The sequence below is a fragment of the Oncorhynchus clarkii genome, chromosome 24 (assembly GCF_045791955.1).
Source record: "Oncorhynchus clarkii lewisi isolate Uvic-CL-2024 chromosome 24, UVic_Ocla_1.0, whole genome shotgun sequence".
Classification (NCBI taxonomy): Eukaryota; Metazoa; Chordata; class Actinopteri; order Salmoniformes; family Salmonidae; genus Oncorhynchus; species Oncorhynchus clarkii.
The window spans coordinates 29,019,720-29,041,779 of record NC_092170.1 but is presented as its reverse complement, the minus strand read 5'-3'; the positions used below and the strand labels follow the sequence as shown (position 1 = coordinate 29,041,779).

Here is a 22,060-nt window from a genome sequence, read left to right as displayed (position 1 = left end):
TAAGTGCCTCAGTAGCCCTCCACCTGCAATCCAATGAAACATGCAAAGGAATTAACCAGATTAGGCTAATTGTGTTAAAGTGTCAACATTGGGTAATTAAATATAAAGATCTCTATTAGAATGTGCAAGGAAATGTAAGCTAATAAGTCAAATATAAAGTAGGCTAGCCTAATGAGTGACATCTAATAATGACTTTGTTTTCTTTAGGATATCTCAGCACATAAAATACAACTAGGAATCACTTATCTAATACAATAATGCCTGGTACTGATTCTGAATCTGGCTGTTGGCCACGCTTGAGATCTTCAAAGAAGCGCTCCAACCCCAAAGCCAAACACACAGGAAAGGAGATAGGGTAAGAAACTGATTTTAAAAAGCCTAACAAGTACTGAAGTAGTGCCAAATATGATTTTTATTTTGTTTGTTTGTATAGACAGGAATAACTGTTGTAGTTATCTGAAAATGGCTGTCGTAGTTGTGGAGGGAGGATATTGTACTGTAACAGTGATGATGTATGTAGGCTACATTAGTATTTTTCTCCAGCTCTCCCCTCTGAACCCTAAGCCTGCCTGTTACCCCTTCTAGCGCTCAGGATGCCCAGACCAAAGCTGAGCTAGACCCGATGACCCGCTCCCTGGCTCTCCACCTGTGCTGCCCATCCTGTGACACTCTCCTCCTCCAGCCTGTGTCTCTGCCCTGTGGCCACTGCCTCTGCCAGCCCTGCCTGGAAGGCATCCGCAAGAAGCCCTCCAGCACCAAGGCCTCTGATGCCCAACAGGCCCAGCCCTACTCCCAGTGCCCCAGTTGCCTGGTTCACTACTCCCTCCAGCCTGGCGGGGCCTGGCCCTTCCCAGAGAATCTTCTTCTGGCCAACGTATCTGAGCAGCTCCTAGAGAGGCTGGAGGGCCTGAGGCGGGTGAAGCAACCCAAAAACACCCGGGCCAAGGACACATCCCTGAGGGTGACCACCTACGAGATCTGCTCTAAGCAGCGCAAGGCCCAGAGCTGCTGCCGCACCTGTGGCTTCAACAACTGTGCCAAGTACCTGAGAAAACTCCATGGCAACCGGGCATTCCAGGCCCACGTGCTGACGGAGCCCGTGGAGGGTGGGTGCCACGATCCATGCCCCACCCACCACGACAGCTCCCTGTCCCACTGTTGCCTTGACGATGGAGCTCTGGGGTGCCAGGAGTGCATGGAACAGGGGCACCAGGGGCATGACGTGTCACCCGTCCACGAGGCCCGCGCCCGCAGGGAGGTGGGCATCCACAATTCACTGGAGCAGGCTGAGAAGGGTACGGTCACATCTACTGCTCTATTGTTTCTGAGACTCTTTATATAAGTTCCACTAAGGGCTGTTTTTCTTTGTATTCATTTGATGGATTTATGTTGTTAATTTGAAGTCTTAATGTTGCTGCACAAACAGCTTTGGTTCAGTTAATTAGCTTTCATAAGTGCAGCCAAACTCTACCAGAGTTCAGCTTTCACATCTTAATTACTGCAAGTAAAACATACATTCTCCAAACCACATCTCTGTGAACCACAGTAATGGTAGCCATTATGTCAAACAGATTACTCTGTTGTGGCAATTGAGTAAACTCAAAATAAATGAATTGAAAGTTAATTAATACAGGTAAGTTAAGTTTGTATCAGATGTTTATTGCTGCCCTTGTCACGTGGCTGTAGTGAAGTCCCAGTGTGAAGCAGACATGGTGTCCATGGATCAGTTGAGGGTCCGAACGGGCTCCGACGGTGCCGAGCTGAGACGCCACGTGCGCGAGGGCTTCCTGTCTCTCCGTAATGTCCTGCTAGACCAGGAGGCGGCACTGCTCTCACACCTGGACATCCTGACCTCCAGTACCTGCAGCGGTGCCAGGGACTTCCTCCAGACCTCTGCTCCACTCCTGGGCTCCCTGACTGGGCTGGAGGTGATCTCTGAGCAGGCCCTCCTGGAGCCCGACACCGTGGCCTTCCTGACTGGGGCCATGGCTCTGACCCAGTGGCTGCAGAAGGTCAACGGGGACATCCACCGCCCTGCCCTGACTCTCCAGGAGGGGGAGCCCTTCAAGGGGGTGAAGATGGACTTTGACGCCCTCCTTAGAGACCTGCAGGGCCTTCTGGTGACCCACCTCCACTGGAAGAGCCCTGAAGTGGATGCAGTGGTTGCATCAGCGACCAGCGTGGAGTCAGACATTTTGGAGGGGTGCTGCGAGGTGTTGCAGGTGCCATCCTGCCCAGGAACCCCCCACCGCACCCTGGCCCTGGCGGACTCCCCCCTGAGCCCCCGGAACCCCAAGAGCCCCAGAAAGCTGGTGATGGAGGAACAGCTGGGCCTGTCGGCTGGGGACTGCAGCAATAAGGAGCGCCACCTGCTGCCCAGGCCCCCCATCATCTACCAGCACATCGTCAGCGGAGACACTGTGGAGGTACAGCTACACAGCAACTAGGGACTTATTATAAACTTCAAATGTATTGTTTTATATCTATGTGAAGTTATCCAATATGATGATAACTCTATTTGTCTGTGTAGATCTTCTGGATGCTGCCCATGGGCGAGGAGGTGGAGACCTTTGACATCCACTTCCAGGATGCTGTTACCGTGGGGATGGCCATGGAGGAGGGGAAGGGAGTGGTCCTGGTGGGGCTGAAGACCTGCAACCTGCAGACAGCCGGGCTCCGCCTAAACACACACTACCTGTTCTGGGCACGCTCTGTCAACAGCCATGGGGCCGGGGAGTGGAGCGCCTCCTACAGGGTGAGTACAGTACTACATGACCAATGACATTCACTGACTGACTGTGAGGCCAATCCTATTTTAAGATACATTATATTACTGACAACTAACTTGAGTTGTGTTCATGTTGTCATTGTTCCCAGGTGAACACCGAGCGCCAGGGAGACGAGGCCAAGGCAGCCGTGACACAGGAAATCTAACTCTTACAACAGGAAATGAAGAACCCACACATCATATGTCACTTACAATCTGTCTTTTCCACATACACTGCATTATCAGGCAGAAACATACACTGCATTATCAGGTAGAAACATACACTGCATTATCAGGCAGAAACATACACTGCATTATCAGGCAGAAACATACACTGCATTATCAGGCAGAAACATACACTGCATTATCAGGCAGAAACATACATTGCATTATCAGGCAGAAACATACACTGCATTATCAGACAGAAACATACACTGCATTATCAGGCAGAAACATACATTGCATAATAAAAATATAGCAAGCTACTTTGAAAAAGTGAGCTATTTAATTTTTTCACCAAACACAATGCTTTGTGGAATTTGTTCTTAACTAATAAATAATGGTTACTTAGAATTACATTGTATTGACCACTTGACAATAGAAATTATAGTCTTTAGTCACGTCTCGGTGCCCAGTGCAAACAGCGGAAATACTTCTTTAATCACCTATGAAACAAAACACTCATTAGTATCAGGCTAACGAGTCCTAGGTGACCCTCTCTTTATACAACATTAGATAATGACATCCTATTACCCCCAGCAGCAGCCCTCTGCTACTACAGCCCACACCACTCTCAAGGACATGGTAATACACTCATTCTAATTAACTCACTTCAGAAAGTGCACTGTCCGGAAAAATGATGTAAGCTAAATGCTAATGAGTGGCTAGAGTGTCACGTACAGTAGGTTTTACACCGTGGTGTGTGTGTGTGTGTGTGTGTGTGTGTGTGTGTGTGTGTGTGTGTGTGTGTGTGTGTGTGTGTGTGTGTGTGTGTGTGTGTGTGTGTGTGTGTGTGTGTGTGTGTGTGTGTGTGTGTGTGTGTTGTTTGGCTAATTACTGGTCCACCCGGTGAGTGGTTGGTTATATGAGGGTTGGTCTGAGTGATAGTCTGTAAGGTGAACATGGTGTTTGTGCTGTAATATGAGTCATCTGCTCCACTATGAGAGGCTGTTAACCTGCAATATCACACTTCATCTAGGGTAATATTGGCATCACTCTATTTCTCTATCTTTCTTTCTCTCTGTCTCCCTCACTCTCTCTTTCATTCACACACATTTACACAAGCAAACCAATTCTGATATTTTCCCACTAATTGTTATTTTTCCCAATCAGATCAGCTGTTTTGCCAATAATTGGGCAAAAGATCAGATTTGGGCTGCCTGTGTAAACACAGCCTTATAGTTCTGTCTTTCTCATCAGCTTTTCTGTGTTCTTTGCTGAGGTTTACACATTGATCATAGTGATCTTTTCTATTTTCTTCAAAATCTACATACTGCATCATCTTATCAATTATCATCCTTATCATCATCGTTACCATCACCATTGTCTGTGAAGAAAGATGGGATTTATGGCACAGTGTTATTTGAGGATTCATCAGAGATAATACTGTAATTTTACCTGATTGTGTACTTACTGTAGGAATATGAGAAAGTGACTTGATTTGAAATGTTACAGTGCAGTAGGCCTGATCCACCTGGACAAGTACAAAGTTACAGTGCAGTAGGCCTGATCCTCCTGGACAAGTACAATGTTACAGTGCAGTAGGCCTGATCCTCCTGGACAAGTACCAGAATTGACCAAAAGATGGCAGCATAGATCCTACCAGCACCGGATCAGGTGAGTTTAGTATGACACGGTTTTGACCTTCATCAGAGTTTTTGCTGGTGATCATGATTGTATAATAACCGAGTGTAGCACACAAAGTCAGAGGAACTGGGACTCATGCCGAGCACAAATGACTTGCTTACATTTGAGGGCTGACGTCAGTACAAACACAGCAGGGGTGACGTTTGTGGACAGAGGGAGAACCTTAATTGTATACTCCTCGTGTCCTCTCTCCTCGCCTCCTTCTCAAAACCCATTGAATGAGAAAGCCAGGGGTCCCTCCCCTATGACTTTCTCCTCCAATGGGTTTTGAGAAGGAAGAGAGAAGAGAGGACGCGAGCAGTAGGCAACTGAGATTCTCCCATACAGTAAAGCCTGTGATCCTTTTGGCATAGTGACTCATTGTGAATCGATGCATGTCTTAGTTATAAGATTGTGTTTGTTTGTAAGGTCAGGAGGCCATACAGTCATCCGAAGGTGTTGATGTTATCTGTAGAACACGCACAACACACACACACGCAGATAAACACACTCAGCTGTACAGGGTTTAGGCAATGTCACTGGTACCGCCTTAAGGCTGTGGGCTCCAATTATTCTTTGTGTGTGTGTGTGTGTGTGTGTGTGTGTGTGTGTGTGTGTGTGTGTGTGTGTGTGTGTGTGTGTGTGTGTGTGTGTGTGTGTGTGTGTGTGTGTGTGTATTGGAGTTGCTAATTTGAGATGAACCCTGAATAGGCAGTGGTTGACATTTGAAAAGGTTGAGATGGAGGGTGGGGTGTCTCACTCCTATTCTGACAAAATAATTGGTCCCCTTGTGCGGAATGGACAGAAGATAAAGCATTGAGACTCAAGCTTTTGCCCTAGCTAGTCCATAGCCCAATTATTGTAAAAATCAAATAAATACCTATGCTTACAATATACTGTGGTAGGCAACATGTATTGCCATGTCACTCAGTCTTTCTCTTTTCTTCTCTATCTCCTCCATCTCTCAACATCTGTTCTCAGTATGCAGTTATGCAATATGCAGTTATGCAAAACTCATGTTTATTCAATAATAATAAGCGATAAGTAGGAGGTAGGAAAGGAAGCAGTGGGAGAGAGAGAAATGACAAGAGAGAAAGAGAGATGACGAGAGAGAGAGAGAGAGAGAGAGAGAGAGAGAGAGAGAGAGAGAGACACACACACACACACACACACATTTAAATGCAAACAAAACACTCGCCCACATATAAGGCGAAGTGAAAGAAAGTTCAGCACAGTGGAAGCAATATAGGCTGTTACTCATTTTCCTGGTTTTTAATGAGCAGAAAACATGGTGGCGTTTGACTGTCAATATATGATGATCAAATCAATCTGGTTTAGTGACACACCGGGTAGGAAATTAGATGAGAAACACACTGACATTTGAGATGAGAAACACACTGACATTTGAGATGAGAAACACACTATCACATTTGAGATGAGAAACACTATGACATTTGAGATGAGAAACACACTATCACATTTGAGATGAGAAACACTATGACATTTGTGATGAGAAACACTGTCACATTTGTGATGAGAAACACTGTCACATTTGTGATGAGAAACACTATCACATTTGAGATGAGAAACACTATCACATTTGTGATGAGAAACACTATCACATTTGAGATGAGAAACACTATCACATTTGAGATGAGAAATACTATCACATTTGAGATGAGAAACACACTATCACATTTGAGATGAGAAACACTATCACATTTGAGATGAGAAATACTATCACATTTGTGATGAGAAACACTATCACATTTGAGATGAGAAACACTATCACATTTGAGATGAGAAATACTATCACATTTGAGATGAGAAACACACTATCACATTTGAGATGAGAAACACTGTCACATTTGAGATGAGAAACACACTATCACATTTGAGATGAGAAACACACTATCACATTTGAGATGAGAAACACTGTCACATTTGAGATGAGAAATACTATCACATTTGAGATGAGAAACACTGTCACATTTGAGATGAGAAACACATACAGTGCATTTGGAAACTATTCAGACCTCCTTGACTTTGTTCTAATTTTGTTACACTACAGCCTTATTCTGAAATGCATTAAATAAAACATTGTCCTCAATCTAGACACAATACCCCATATTACTTTTTTTACCAGAAATACCTTATTTCCATAAGTTTTCAGACCCTTTGCTATGAGACTTGAAATTGAGTTCATCCTTTAGATGTTTCTACAACTTGATTGGAGTCCACCTGTGGTAAATGTAATTGATTGGACATGATTTAGAAAGGTACACCTGTCTATATAAAGGTCCCACAGTTGTCAGTGCATGTCAGAGCAAAAACCAAGCCATGAGGTTAAAGGTAACATTTTTTTAAATACATTTTAGAATAAGGTTGTAACGTAACAAAATGTGGAAAAAATCCATGGGTCTGAAAATGTTCTGAATGCACTGTATACACACACACACCGTCTGTCTGTAGCTCAAAGCTCACACACACACACAGTTGGTCTGTAGCTCACAGACCCAGCAAAATGCTCACTAAGACATAAGCATCCAACTGATGATGATCATTCATAGCCAGAGAGAGAGAGAGAGAGAGAGAGAGAGAGAGAGAGAGAGAGAGAGAGAGAGAGAGAGAGAGAGAGAGAGAGAGAGAGAGAGAGAGAGAGAGAGAGAGAGAGAGAGAGAGAGAGAGAGAGAGAGAGAGAGAGAGAGAGAGAGGGAAAGAGAGGGAAAGAGGTGAAGAGAGAGAGTAAGAGAATTTCCATAGTTCTATGAAAGGGCTGAGCAGGCAGCTGTTAGTCAAGTGTCAGGTGTGTCAACAGCAATGAGAACACATCCATCTGGTAGTCTGACCACACACACATACACAATGATATGCAGGCTGAGCACAGCACAGAATAAGCATACCCCAGGCATCATTTTAACCATTCTAAGGTTGAATGCAGTCAAGACGTAAAAAAAGATGTATACCGTCGGGCGATCAATGGTAATGTGTATAATGACAAAATATAATCAATGTGGTTGTACAATGACTTGTGATCAATGGTGATGTTTAGTATTGGAATTGATTTCATGCTATTTCGATATCCTGTCCCTGAGGCCAGAATCAATAGGCCTTAAATCATAACGCCTATGTCTACTATCTGGTCTACCTTCATGTAGGCCTGTCTTACTCTCTGTAGACCTATTAGGAGAAGCAAGCATGTATTCAAGGCTATAGCTGCGTATGCCTTAGCCCTAGATCATAACTCTCAGTTCTATTCCATTACATAGAAGAGTCATGGGACAAAGATGTCGTCTGAGGGGGAGTTTTGTTAAGAGCCGCAACGCTCGGTCTGAACATTAATACACATCGCTTGTGGTACGGTTTTGGAAGCCTAAGGGCCTTATCTTTCATAATGGAAATCATAAAAAATGTCAAAGGTTAAATTGATACATTCCTTTTTTAGGGTTAGGGTTCCTACACTGCCATACTTCTATGTTACCAGGCTTGTTTACGGAAAACAGAGAGAAGACAGAGTGGACCACGTGCTAATTATCTGTCTGCGTCTCTGAACACCTGTGTGTAAACATGTTGTCACTGAAGAATACTGTCAGCTGTGTTACATTCAGTGAAAACAGTTTACAGTAAGTGTACATTGTGCATTTGTGAAATAGTTTGTATGTGATATTAATGTAGAGGGATTTATGTTTCTTGGGCTCCTGAGTGGCACAGCAGTCTAAGGCCCTGCATCTCAGTGCTAGAGGTGTCACTACAGACCCTGGATTGATCCTGGGCTGTATCACAACCGGCTGTGATCGGTCGTCCCATAGGGCGGCGCACAATTGGCCCAGCGTCGTTAGGGGAGGGTTTGGACGGGGTAGACCGTCATTGTAAAATAAGAATTTGTTCTTAACTGATTTGCCTAGTTAAATAAATAAATAGAACCATACCGCAATTGAGAATTGATTTACTTTTAGATAGAGTATTTGGCTGTTTGGCTTCCAGAGCCAATTCACCCTTTAAATAGAAGGTCCTTGGACTAAGGACAAACGTTAGGCTCCTTTAGTCCAAAATTTGGCTATGTAGGCCTATAATATGCTGAACAAAAATATAAACGCAACATGCAACAATTTCAAAGATTTTACTGTTACAGTTCATATAAGGAAATTAGTTAATTGAAATAAATGAATTAGGTAGGGGTGTGGATCAGAAACCAGTCAGTGTCTTGTGTCGTACACAATCCAGAGCATTCCAAATATGCTCAATGGGTGACATGTCTGGTGAGTATGCAGGCCATGGAAGAACTGGGCCGTTTTCAGCTTCCAGGAATAGTGTACAGATCCTTGTGACATGGGGCCGTACATTATCATGCTGAAACATGAGGTGATGGTGGCGGATGAATGGCACGACAATGGGCCTCAGGATCTCGTCACGGTATCTCTGTGCATTCAAATTGCCATCAGTAAAGTGCAATTGTGTTTGTTGTCTGTAGCTTATGCCTGTCCATACCATAACCCCACCGCCACCATGGGGCACTCTGTTCACAATGTTGACATCAGCAAACCATTCGCCCACACGACGCAATACATGCTGTCTGCCATCCACACTTCTCCAGCGTGCCAGTGGCCATCGAAGGTGAGCATTTACCCACTGAAGTTGGCTACGACGCTGAACTGCAGTCAGGTCAAGACCCTGGTGAGGACGACGATCAAGCAGATGAGCTTCCCTGAGACGGTTTCTGACAGTTTATTCAGAAATTCTTCAGTTGTGCTAACCCATAGTTTTATCAGCTGTCCGGGTGGCTGGTCTCAGATGATACTGCAGGTGAAGAAGCCAGATGTTGAGGTCCTGGGCTGGCATGGTTATACGTGGTCTGCGGTTGTGAGGCCGGTTGGACGTACTGCCAAATTCTCTAAAACGTTGTCTTATGGTAGAGAACTTAACATTAAATTGACTGGCAACAGCTCTGGTGGCCATTCCTGCAGTCAGCATGCCAATTGTGTGCTCCCTCAAAACTTGAGACATCTGTGGCATTGTGTTGTGTGACAAACTGCCCATTTATAACTGTCCTTTTATTGTTCCCAGCACAAGGTGCACCTGTGTAATGAGAATACTGTTTAATCCGCTTCTTGATATGCAGGTGAATGGACTACCTTGGCAAAGGATAAATGCTCACTAACAGGGATGTTAACAAATGTGTGCCCTAAATTTCAGAAAAATAAGCTTTTTGGAACATTTCTGGGATCTTTTATTTCAGCTCATGAAACATGGGGCCAACACTTTATGTGGGGTGGCAGGGTAGCCTAGTGGTTAGAGCGTTGGACTACTAACCGAAAGGGTTGCAAGTTCAAATCCCTGAGCTGACAATCTGTTGTTCTGCCCCTGAACAGGCAGTTAACCCACTGTCCCTAGGCCGTCATTGAAAATAAGAATTTGTTCTTAACTGACTTGCCTAGTTAAAAAAATGTTACGTTAATATTTGTGTTCCATATATTTAGTTGAATTAAGGCTAGTTGCATAAAACTTTCAACTCTCTCTCTGATGTGTTGTCAAATTTAGACTAGGCTTCTTATTCACTCCCCGAGGTCAGTGTTGAGTTGTATCGTTATATCATTGCTACGAGGTTCGGCAGACTTTAGGACGGCGAAAATAAATGGCTCTGCTGGTGCCCTAGCCTTCACCTATTCCCGATCCTATCCCTCGAGCGACGTGGCCAATCAGTGTGTGTGTCAGCGACACATGAATGGTGATATCCAAGAAATGGAACAAAGAAGCCGCTCGTATCGAATTTCCGTCGATAGAGAAAATTCGCGGGATGAAACAGCACAGAAGATTTGTTGTTACGGCTTGAGTGAAACCAAATGAATATCTTCGACGCAAAGTCCAATTGTTTTGGTTTGCTCTAAGAAGGGAACTTGGTCTCGTGAGAGCTTTGTCGGTCGCCAGGCGAGGCTGTTGGCTACATTGGAACGTAAGTAAAAACACATCTTGCCTGTTTCATTTTATTGCGTCGAATATAATCATGTTTCAACACATTATATAGTGTTGTTCAATATGCTTTCTTCGTGATGTTTTGAACATTTGTCAATGTTTACAACTTTTGGTACATGTTTTTATGACCGCACCGACTCAAACCGCATGAGAAGGCTAATTTAGGACTTTTTGAGAACAAGCGGAATCAAATTAAGTCTACTGGGAAGCGCGGCTTGGTAACTTGAGAAACAATAACTTGTCTTTGGCATCTAACGTTACTTGTAAAGGACGTTTTATTAATTAATCCCACCGTTTACAATAGCTTGGAAAATAATGACGAAAGATGAATACACTGATTAGAATGTTTTCGAAACGATATAATGAAAATGTTATGTGGCTGCAAGCAAATAAACAATTTCCAAACATGTTTATAGTTGACAACATGCAGTACATTCAGCACCTCATATTGTCGAGAACAGGGACACCGAATAGGCCACCGTAATTGTTACTTACATTAGGAAAGGATTTTTTTGCAGAAAATATTATGCCACTATTGTGGTGTACACATTTGCAGAACTCTCATGTCTGGTTTCAGTTTCAATTTGATTTCCCATTGTCACAGCGGAGTTTACGTCTGTGAGCGAGTCTACAGACGTGAGCAAACAGTAGAGAGATACAGTATTTTACAACGAATGTGGATTTGCCAAATCGGACGCCTATTCCAGTGTATGTGTTCCAGTTTGTTGGTGGTAAATGCTTTATCCCCTGGAGTAGTGGGTAACCACACCATCTAACTGGCATGGGCATTGTCCAGATGAAGTGTCTGATGACCGGTTACTGTGTGATGGACCTGTGGAGGAGCCAGTAATATAGATAATGATTTGTCTTTCCTTAATGTGTTTTAGTGCATGGTACATTAATATACCTCGTTGCCACCAGAGTAGGCCTTGCTTACTCATTTGACTAGGCTTACAACTAACCCATTAAATGGAAAACTATTACCAGTTTATGGTGGTTGCATATAGGCCTAATCAATGAATGGGGTAGGAAGCAGTCCATATTTTATTTTCTGGTGTAGAACCCCCACACTCAAACTGCCTGGTACACAGCACTCTACTGTTCCTCTAATCACTCTGACATCATGGCAGCCTATGCAATTGCATTAAAGGTTTTGATGGCCTCTCAAAAAGAGGATCCCATCAGCTTTCTATTGGCTAGGCCTACTATTTATCTTAACTTTTCTAATATTAAGCACATTGCTAAGCTTTACAACAGGAGTATAGCCTACATGCCCCTGTTCCATGGTAATGGTCTATTTGAAATCAAAACATATTTCACGCGTTATTTGTATATTTACAGACCTTAATAGTCCGATGGGTGACAATATTAGCCTAGTATAGAACAAGAAGCCCTGCTGTTAGCTCCCAATTCACTGCTTTATTATCCACCTTTTGATCCAAAACGGATGTTCGTCAGGTCTTTATTGATCGGATGTAGATCCGTTTCGGTTAGGGTTAGGGGGTTAGGGTTAGTAAAGTGGTGAATTGGGAGCTTTAACCGTGTGCGGGCCTTGTTCTATGCTAGTATTTTTTTATTAGCCCAGCACCTATGTTTTTAAGGATGTGCGTATGACCACAAACCTTTCTAATGACAATATTAGCCTTATCAATTATCACTTGTGAATGATGCTGATGTTGCAACTTTTTCAAATCCTAGTCGCACACCTCATGTAGCCTCGCCCATAGGCCTAATATGTTTTGAAAAGGTTTGTCACAACTAGTGGCCAAGTAACTTCTCGAAATGAAGCACATTAATCAGCGTAATAAATGCTGTAGAGCCTAACTGGCATACATAGTTTCAAGTTTGGGCAAAATCATTTTCACAGAAGGACAAGTCGACCAATAGAATAGGTCAACTTTTCTACTATAGGGGATAGTAGTGACATAGGCTAGTGCTTTTGCTGTTTGTTAGGCCTACTCTTTTTGGCTGACAAAGTATAATTCTATTCAGCCCAAGGGCACAACGTCCACTTTGGCCACAAAAGGCATGGATTTTTTTTAGGGGGCATTATGGCCTCACAAGGGGAATTTAAGGCCTGGTGACAATATTATCAAGTGCTTGTGAAATTGTGAATGAAGCATGTGCAGCTTGAACAAGAAACACATCGGCGCTCATGCCTTTCATGTGACTTTTTTCTATGTACCATTAGTCCCACCATGCAGCCTTGTAATGTACTGAAAATCCAAACCTATAGCTGCATAAATAACTCAATTAAGCAGTGCTTTCGGAAAGTATAAATTGTTACGTTACAGGCTTATTCTAAAATGTATTACATTTTTTGTCATGAATCTACACACACTACCCCATAACGACGAAGCAAAAACAGCTTTTTAGCTTTTTTTTTTGCATAAAACACATTTCCATAAGTATTCAGACCCTTTACTCTGTACTTTGTTGAAGCACCTTTGGCAGCGACTACCGCCTCAAGTCTTTTCGGGAATAACTCTACAAACTTGGTACACCTGTATTTGGGGAGTTTCTCCCATTCTTCTCTGCAGATCCTCTCAAGCTCTCAGATTGGAAGGGGTGTGTCGCTGCACAGCTATTTTCAGGTCTCTACAGAGATGTTTGATTGGGTTCAAGTCTGGGCTCTGGCTGAGCCACTCAAGGACATTCAGAGACTTGTGACGAAGCCGCTCCTGCATTGTCTTTGCTGTGTGCTTAAGATCATTGTCCTGTTGGAAGGTGAACCGTCTCCCCAGTCTGAGAACCTGCTCAGGTGCCTTTGTGGAAGAGTGGGGTAACATCTCACAGCAAGAACTGGTGCAGTCCATGAGGAGGAGATGCACTGCAGTACTTAATGGAGCTGGTGGCCACACAAGATACTGACTGTTACTTTTGATTTTGACCCCCCCTCCCCCCTTTTGTTCAGGGACTCATTATTCAATTTCTGATAGTTACATGTCTGTGGAACTTGTTCAGTTTGTCTCAGTTGTTGAATCTTATGTTCATACAAATATTTACACAAGTTTGCTGAAAATAAACGCAGTTGAAACTTTTTTTGCTGAGTTTATTTTTGAGACGAGTAGGATGACAATCGATATGCATTACACATCTTTCTGGTCTTGGATATTCTAAAATGAGCCTTAATACAAATATATTGCTCCCATTTGTATCCAGGTGTGTTAGTATATAAGTCAGTCGGCAGGCTCTTTTGATGGTAATCTTGATGTACAGCATGTTCACCTCTGTTCCCCCTAAATCAGATCAGACAGGGCATGCAAAAGACCACTGATATGGTTTTGCATGAGTCTGAACTAAAGGAGAGGAGAGCAGGAAAGCACAGTTTGACTGAAATGGAAAATGGGGAGCAGGATACAGTGAAATGTACCGAGGGGGAGAGACAAGGAGAAGGGGCTGGAGGGAGAGACTGGGGATCAAATTGATCTGACAGTGAGAGAATTATTTAAAATGACTGATAGCAATTTCCCTCAAGTCAGTTTAAAAAAATAATAATTATCAATTAGTTTGAGACAGGCACTTCTCACCTTTATCACGAGTAGCTGCCTAAAGGATAATAGAAATGGTTGAGTTTGGGAACGATGGTAGCAATTGATTGTGAGCGAGAGCCCTGGGCAGTTTCTGAGAAATGTGTGATTGTCCTTGTGTGTCTAAGTGACATCAACGCGTTCTCTATTTGCATTACAGAGAAATAGAGTAGCATGAAGGACCACTTGGGTCCAGCCAACTCTAACACAAAGCACTGCCCCCAAACAAAACATCTGTGTTCTTTCTGTCACATGCTGTTCAGATCAAGCCCTAGTCCCCAGTGACATGTATCTGGAAGGATGGGAGTTCTGTAATGTTCTAATAATCATGTATGGCATTAATTGGGTTTTCCCACCAAGTTGGTCTTTCAGTTTAGTTCAGCGGATGGTCAGGTTCACCGTAGTCTTATAGGTTGAGAGATCGCTGTGTCATGTCACTAAATCACGCACCAGGAAGTATTCCTTCCAGTATGTTAGTGAGACCTCACCCCAGCTGCTGCTTTTTCTCATCTGTTTTACAGTCTGTTCTATCTGGCATGCAAAGTGTTGTACCCGTTGCCTGGGTCAGACACAGGGCAGTGTCTCTGGGCTGCTATCCACAGACGGGCACACAAAGATAACTCTCACCCTGACTGACCTGCTCAGAATAGTCAGTCACGCATCACTTCCCCCTTCTCATCTCAGCCTAATGGAACAGCAGGACTTGACATTAACGCTTGTCCTCTTGCCAGGAGATTCCAGGAGAGCTACTGGGGGTTCCAGGAGAGCTACTGGGGGTTCCAGCCCTGCATGAACACATGACATTGTAAAAGATCAGCTGCTCAACAGGACCTTGATAAGCTGACCCAAATCCTGCACATCCAGTAGTTTTCCAGATGGAGACAGCACGGCGAACGGCGGCTCAACGCGACGGCACACGGCACGACGGCTGTTGCATCTCCTGTTAGGCTATGCTTGCTAGGCAGCAGTAGACTCAGTCTAGGCCTTCCCAGCAGGTTTGACATGACAGTGGTCCCTGCACAGTGAGTCTTGTTGACCAGAACAAGACAGTGAGTGAACACTACATCCCATAGTCCCCCTTAGCACCGGCGTACGCTGAACAATACACAAGTCCTTCAGTGTTCAGTCAATCACCGGCCAGCTAGTAATGACAGTAATGCAGAGACTAGTAATGCAGAGCTGGAAAATGTTATTCTTTGTACCTGACTGAGTCTTTAAGAGTCAACACTAGGTTTGCACATTTTGAGGAATATTCAGAGGTGGAAACTTTCCGTGGGATTTAACGGTAATATATGCACATTAATATCATTTCAATGTAGGTGTTTTTATGCATTAGATATATTTACCATATCATATGGAGACAGACAAACATTTTACCTTATCAAAAGTATACTTAATTGCAAATGATTAAATCCTTCCAATAGAAATAAAACTATTTAGTTATGAATTTAACTTTTAAATGAGTTGACTTTTCACATGGGATGATTTCACTGAACACTGAAAGGGAATATTGAATGATCCACAATGATCCATCGCATCTCCCAAAAATGTTTTCAACAAACATCTGCAAAATGATAGTCTAGAAACTAAAGCTTTGGTTGTCTTCCCTTCAGGCTTCCATGTATTCTGCCTGGACCTCCTCAATGTCCACCTCTTGAACATCAGACTCTGGGGCCTCATCTTTACTGTCATTTTCCAACCTTGTTCAGGATGGCTCGTTGTCAGGCTCAAAAAGCCTCAAATTTGCTCCGGATGCCCACCAATTTTTCAATCCTTGTAGTTTTCAGCCTGTTGCATGCTTTGTGTGTGCGCGTGTGTTCCCAAACAAGGACCAGTTACACTCTGAGTTGGCTGATGTTGGTGGGATTTGGATGGAGGCAACAGGGGAAAGAGCCTCCGATCCCTTCCACCAGGTGGCTGATGCGATGTGTTGGCACGACTGCCATATTGCATCTCCGTCCCAAAGCCCTTTCTTGGAAGTGTACTTCACCAGACTGCCAAGAACCTTGCCCTCAGGCCAAGGTGGTGAGACATGTTAGTGATGACACCATAGGCCTTGTTGATCTCTGCACCAGACAGGATTCTCTTGCCAGCATACTTGGGGTCCAACATGTACACTGCGGTGTGTATGGGCTTCAGGCAGAAGTCTTCAGAACTGCAGTTTGCTCTGCTTGGAGCAACAGTTAAGTTGGCAGGGCAGTATGGATTTCTTCTCTTACATCTGCAAGCAGAGTCTGAACATGAGACAGCATGACATTGTCTCCCTCAATCCGTGCAATGGCTACTGCTGTAAGTTACAGGCTGCTTACCACTCTTTCCCAAAATACATCATCCAGGAGGATCCTCTTGATGGGGCTGTCCATATCTGCAGACTGTAATATGGCCATTTCTTGGAGGGACACCTTCCCTTCCAGGGAGTTGCTGGGCACCCAGCAACACACACATCCTCTTGGTGGTGCTCTTATTCTTGTCACTTTTGGTGAGGTAGATTGCTGCTATAATTTGATGACCCTTCACACACCTAACCATTTCCTTGGCTCTCTTGTAGAGTGTATCCATTGTTATCTGTGCCATGATGACCTTGAGGAGCAGATTCAATGCATGAGCAGCACAGCCAATGGGTGTGATTTGAGGGTAGGACTCCACTTTAGACCAAGCAGCCTTCATGTTTGCAGCATTGTCTGTCACCAGTGCAAGTACCTTATGTGGTCCAAGGTCATTGACTGCCTTCAGTTCATCTGCAATGTAGAGACTGGTGTCTGTTGTCCCTTGTGTCTGTGCTCATGTAGAATACTGGTTGAGGGGTGGAGATGTAGTTAATTATTCCTTGCCCATGAACATTTGACCACCCATCAGAGATGACTGCAATAGTCTGCTTTCTCGATGATTTGCTTGACCTTAACTTAAACTCTGTTTAACTCTGCATCCAGCAAATGAGCATGTTTTTTTGGTGTATGCTGGGCGAAGAACATTCAGAAATCTCTTCCAATACACATTGCCTGTGAGCATCAGAGGTGAACCAGTTGCATACACAGCTCGAGCAAGATATTCATCAGCATTTCTCTGACTACGTTCCTCCATTGAGTCAAAAAAACTTCTGATTCCAGGAGGACCATGAGCTGTTTCTGTCGATAAGGCGTCTGATTCATAATTTTCACCTCAAATTGAAGTAGAGGGACTTTTGTCAGAGGTTGCTTGTTATGAGCACTGAGGGAACTTTATGCACTTGGCCAGGTTATTCTGGATCTTTGTTGCATTCTTCACATATGATTTGGCACAGTATTTCCAAATGTACACAGATTTTCCTTCTATATTAGCTGCAGTGAAATGTCATCAGATATTGCCTGTGGCATTTTCCTGAAAAAATTAAACAAATACAATTCCATCTACAGATAATAGTTAAGCAGTTAGATTAAACAACTCCTCTGTAAGATAAATGTTTAAAATGAAAAAATTAATGGAAACGGGTGAATTAACACACCTCACTTAGCAAGCTAAAACTTACATGGTAGCAAAAACTAACTAGCAGAAAATGTTAACAAGTTAGACATTATTTAAACACACTTTTATGTAGGGTACTATTTATTAGTTAACAAAAAATCATGTATGTCATATAAAATATATTCACCCCACCCAGTATTGTAATCAAAACCAGAAAGCATAGTCCTTGGCTCAGACAGTATAGTAGTGTGGGCTCAGTAGCATCTCATTAGGGTGCAAGATCTTGAGAATCAGCTGTACATGTGATGGAAGAATGCACTGTGCATGCAGAGGGTTGCAATTCCATTGAATTGGGGATAGTTTAACCAAAATACGAAGACGTGGATGTCGACTATGGCAGCCCCCCGCACCTCTGATTCCGAGGTGTTTGGTTAAATGCAGAAGACTCATTTCAGTTGAATACATTCAGTTGGACAACTGACTAGGTATCCCTCTTTCTGGGTTCACCAGTTTTCTCTGTGAAAGTGGTTGTTAGTTGTGCAGTTGCAACATGAATAATAGAATTGTCTTGTGCGTTCAGTGATGTGCTCTACACAGGGCCCAGTGTTCCTCTAACACACCAGCTCCGGGTTTGTGGGTCCTGCCACGCTGCACAGTCTAATGTATCTTTTGTTCTCAGCAGTTGTTCCCGTCTGTGGAATTCTTTCTTCTGTACAATTTTCCCTATTATTTTGTTGGCAACTGACATACTTTAAAAATACCTATGTAAATGTAACTGCTGGCCTAGAGTTGTGCTGCTTGCAGTGACAGACCATATATACTGTAAATGTTTTATTCCCAAGATCGGTGTTTGCATGTTTTTCCTGTTGATGCATAAAAAGCGTGTGTGAGAAGCTATCACGGCAGTTCCCTGTTATGAGTAGAGGTCATCACATCCCTGTCCACATCACCCAGCGGTCATCACATCCCTGTCCACATCACCCAGCGCTCCAGACTGGGTTGAGAATAGATGAGTGATGGCTCTCTGTCTGTCTCAAACGGGGTCATCTCTCCTGGGGGGTTCATCGCTCCCTGGGGGGTGTTTGACAAGCTCAGTGATGCAGAATAAGCCAGGGGGCAGGATCAAAGATGTGCAAAACTGAAATAATATTTGTCACCAAAGGTTTTGTTTTACAATTTTAATTAGGGAGGCTGTCAAAGGGCCAAGCTGAATGACCCATAAATTATATATAACTAATAATACACTGTGCCTGCTGCTACATAAGTTAATGACTTTAGTGTGTGTGTGTGTGTTTGTGTATGTGTGAGCCAATTTAACTGCTAAAGTGACCTGTCATTTTTTAAAACTGCTAACAATGGTGCCTGATGTCAAATGAATGCTCACAGTGCATACATAGTGTGATCACAAAATACTACCGAGTCCAATGTAGTTTTGCCTTAATTTTGTATTTTATTATAAGTTGGTCAGTGTGTTATGACCCACACTAACAAGCTACTAATTGGTTGTCAGTGTGACAGACCAGGTTTGGACATGGGTCTCCGAGTCACAAGATGACTTTAGCCCACTGAGCTTAAACCTAGACATTTGAACTAGACATCAGACTGCATAAGTCTGAAGAAACTATGTACTTAAATCAGTGATTGGCCTACATTGGGCAGACTTGCTTGTTCGGCTAAGCTTTGTGGAAGCTGATCATGTCCCATGGTAAAACGGGCACGTCGGACCTCCACAATTTAGTGTATTCAGACCCCTATACTTTTTTCACATTTTCCTCATCAATCTACACAATACCACATAATGACAAAGTGAAAGTTGTTTTTATTTATTTTTTATTTTGTATTAAAAATGAAAAACAGATACACTACCGTTCAAAAGCTTAGGGTCACTTAGAAATGTCCTTGTTTTTGAAAGAAAAAAGCGCTTTGTCCATTAAAATCAAATTGATCAGAAATACAGTGTAGACATTGATGTTGTAAATGACTTATAGCTGGAAATGGCTGATTTTGTTTATGGAATATCTACAAAGGCGTACAGAGGCCCATTTATCAGCAGCCATTACTCCTGTGTTCCAATGGCACATTGTTAGCTAATCAAAGTTTGCCATTTTAAAAGGCTAGTTGATCATTAGAATACCCTTTTGCAATTGTTAGCACAGCTGAAAACTGTTGTGCTGATTTTTAAAGAAGCAATAAAACTGGCCTTCTTTAGACTAGTTGAGTATCTGGAGCATCAGCCCAATTTACAGGCTCAGAATGGCCAGAAACAAAGCACTTTCTTCTGAAACTCGTCAGTCTATTCTTGTTCTGAGAAATGAAGGCTATTCCATGCGAGAAATTGCCAAGAAACTGAAGATCTCGTGCAATGTTGTGTACTACTCCCTTCACATAACAGTGCAAACTAGCTCTAACCAGAATAGAAAGAGGAGTGGGAGGCCCCTGTGCACAACTGAGCAAGAGGAAAAGTACATTAGTGTGTAGTTTGAGAAACAGATGCCGCACAAGTCCTCAACTGGCAGCTTCAATCCCGTGAACGGGATGAAACTCGACAGCATCTGGTGAAATCGGAGCAGGCCAAATTCAAAATAAAAAATCGTAATATTAAACATACATGAAAATACAAGTGTCCTACATCATTTAACCTCTCTGGGGTAGGCGGGACGCTTGCGTCCCACATGGCCAATAGCCAGGGAAAATGCAGAGCGCCAAATACATTTCTATAAACATCTAACTTTCATTAAATTACACATGCAAGATAGCAAATTAAAGGTACACTCGTTGTGAATCCAGCCAACTTGTCAGATTTCAAAAAGGCTTTTCGGCGAAAGCATAAGATGCTATTATCTGATGATAGCACAACAGTAAACAATGAGTAGCATATTTCAACTCTGCAGGCGTGAAATATAATATAAATCACGCCTTACCTTTGAGCTTCTTTTGTTGGCACTCCAATATGTCCCATAAACATCACAAATGGTCCTTTTTGTTCGATTATTTCCATCGATATATATCCAAAATGTCCATTTATTTGGCGCGTTTGATCCAGAAAAACACCACTTCCAACTACAAAATATCTCAAAAGTTACCTATAAACTTTGCCAAAACATTTCAAACTACTTTTGTAATAAAATTGTAGGTATTTCTAAACGTATATAATCGATCAAATCTCTAGACGGGATGATCTGTGCTCAATACAGGAGCAAAACAAACTGACACTACTTCTCTGGTCATGCGCCTCTAACAAACACTTGAAGTGACCCTCGTTTTGATCAGGGCTACTTCATTACACAAAGGAAAAACCTCAACTAATTTCTACAAACTGGTGACATCCAGTGGAAGCAGTAGGAACTGCAGGAAAGTCGATTTAGAATTCTGGATTCCCCATGAAAACGTATTGTAAAGACAGTGACCTGAATGGTTTGTCCTCAGGGTTTCGCCTGCTAAATAAGTTCTGTTATACTCAGACATGATTCAAACAGTTTTAGCAACTTCAGTGTTTTCTATCCAATACTAATAATAATATGCATATATTAGGATCTGGGACAGAGTAGGAGGCAGTTCAGTTTGGGCATGCTATTTATCCAAAAGTGAAAATGCTGCCCCTTACCCCAAACAGGTTAAAAGCTTAACTTCTTGTTAATCCAGCTGGTTTGTCAGATTTCAAAAAGGCTTTACGGCGAAAGCATACCATGCGATTTTCTGAGGTACTCTAATATGCAAATAAACAATAAAATTGAAGACGGAGAATAATATGTTCATTACCGGAGATAAATAACAAAGTGCGCGCCCAAATCTACGTGTGCCACAATACTACAGTCAAAATGGGAGCCACCTAGAAAAACTACAAATTCTAGCTCATTTAAATAAAAAAAAACGAGCCTGAAACTTTATTAACTTATTGAGTATATGGGGCTGTATTTTGATGTTTGGATGAAATATGTACCCAAATGAAACTGCCTATTTCTCAGCCCCAGAATCTAGAATATGCATATAATTGTCAGATTAGGATAGAAAACACTCTAAAGTTTCAAACTGTCAAAATATTGTCTGAGAGTATAACAGAACTGATATTGCAGGTGAAAACTGGATGAACATCCAACCAGGAAGTGCTGTTTTTCCTGAAACCTCTGTTCCATTGCATGCCTTCCCTCCATTTAAAGGGATATCAACCAGATTTCTTACCCTATGGCTTCCACATGGTCTGAACAGTCTTTAGACATAGTTTCAACCTTTTATTCTGAAAAATGAGCTAGAAAGATCACATTGCGTCAGTGGATGTCTGGGAGCCAGCAGCGTTTTGCATGCACAAGCAGCTTGGAGCAGACATTTTCTCTCACTCCTATTGAAAAAGCTACTGTCCGGTTGAAATATTATCAATTATATATTGTAAAAACAACCTGAGGATTGATTATAAAAAATGTTTAACATTTTTCTACGAACTTTATGGATGCTATTTAGAATTTGTCATGACCGCTCGAGCCTGTGGATTTCTGAACATAACGCGCCAACC

General features: G+C 42.8%; 2 protein-coding genes across 2 annotated transcripts in view; both read left to right on the top strand.

Moving 5' to 3' along the window:
• The first annotated feature begins 257 nt into the window (after positions 1 to 257).
• On the top strand, positions 258 to 2,934 carry LOC139382626 (tripartite motif-containing protein 42-like). The gene is made up of 5 exons (XM_071126725.1): positions 258 to 355; positions 586 to 1,295; positions 1,687 to 2,426; positions 2,531 to 2,755; positions 2,878 to 2,934. The coding sequence occupies exons 1-5, from the start codon at positions 258 to 260 to the stop codon at positions 2,932 to 2,934; spliced, it is 1,830 nt and encodes a 609-aa protein (XP_070982826.1).
• Positions 2,935 to 10,294: 7,360 nt separating this feature from the next.
• Positions 10,295 to 22,060, top strand: part of LOC139383063 (SPRY domain-containing SOCS box protein 4-like) — a 45,171-nt gene continuing 33,405 nt past the window's right edge. Inside the window, exon 1 of the mRNA XM_071127366.1 lies at positions 10,295 to 10,562. The gene's annotated coding sequence lies outside the window, so the exon portion shown is untranslated. The remainder of the gene's footprint in view (positions 10,563 to 22,060) is intronic.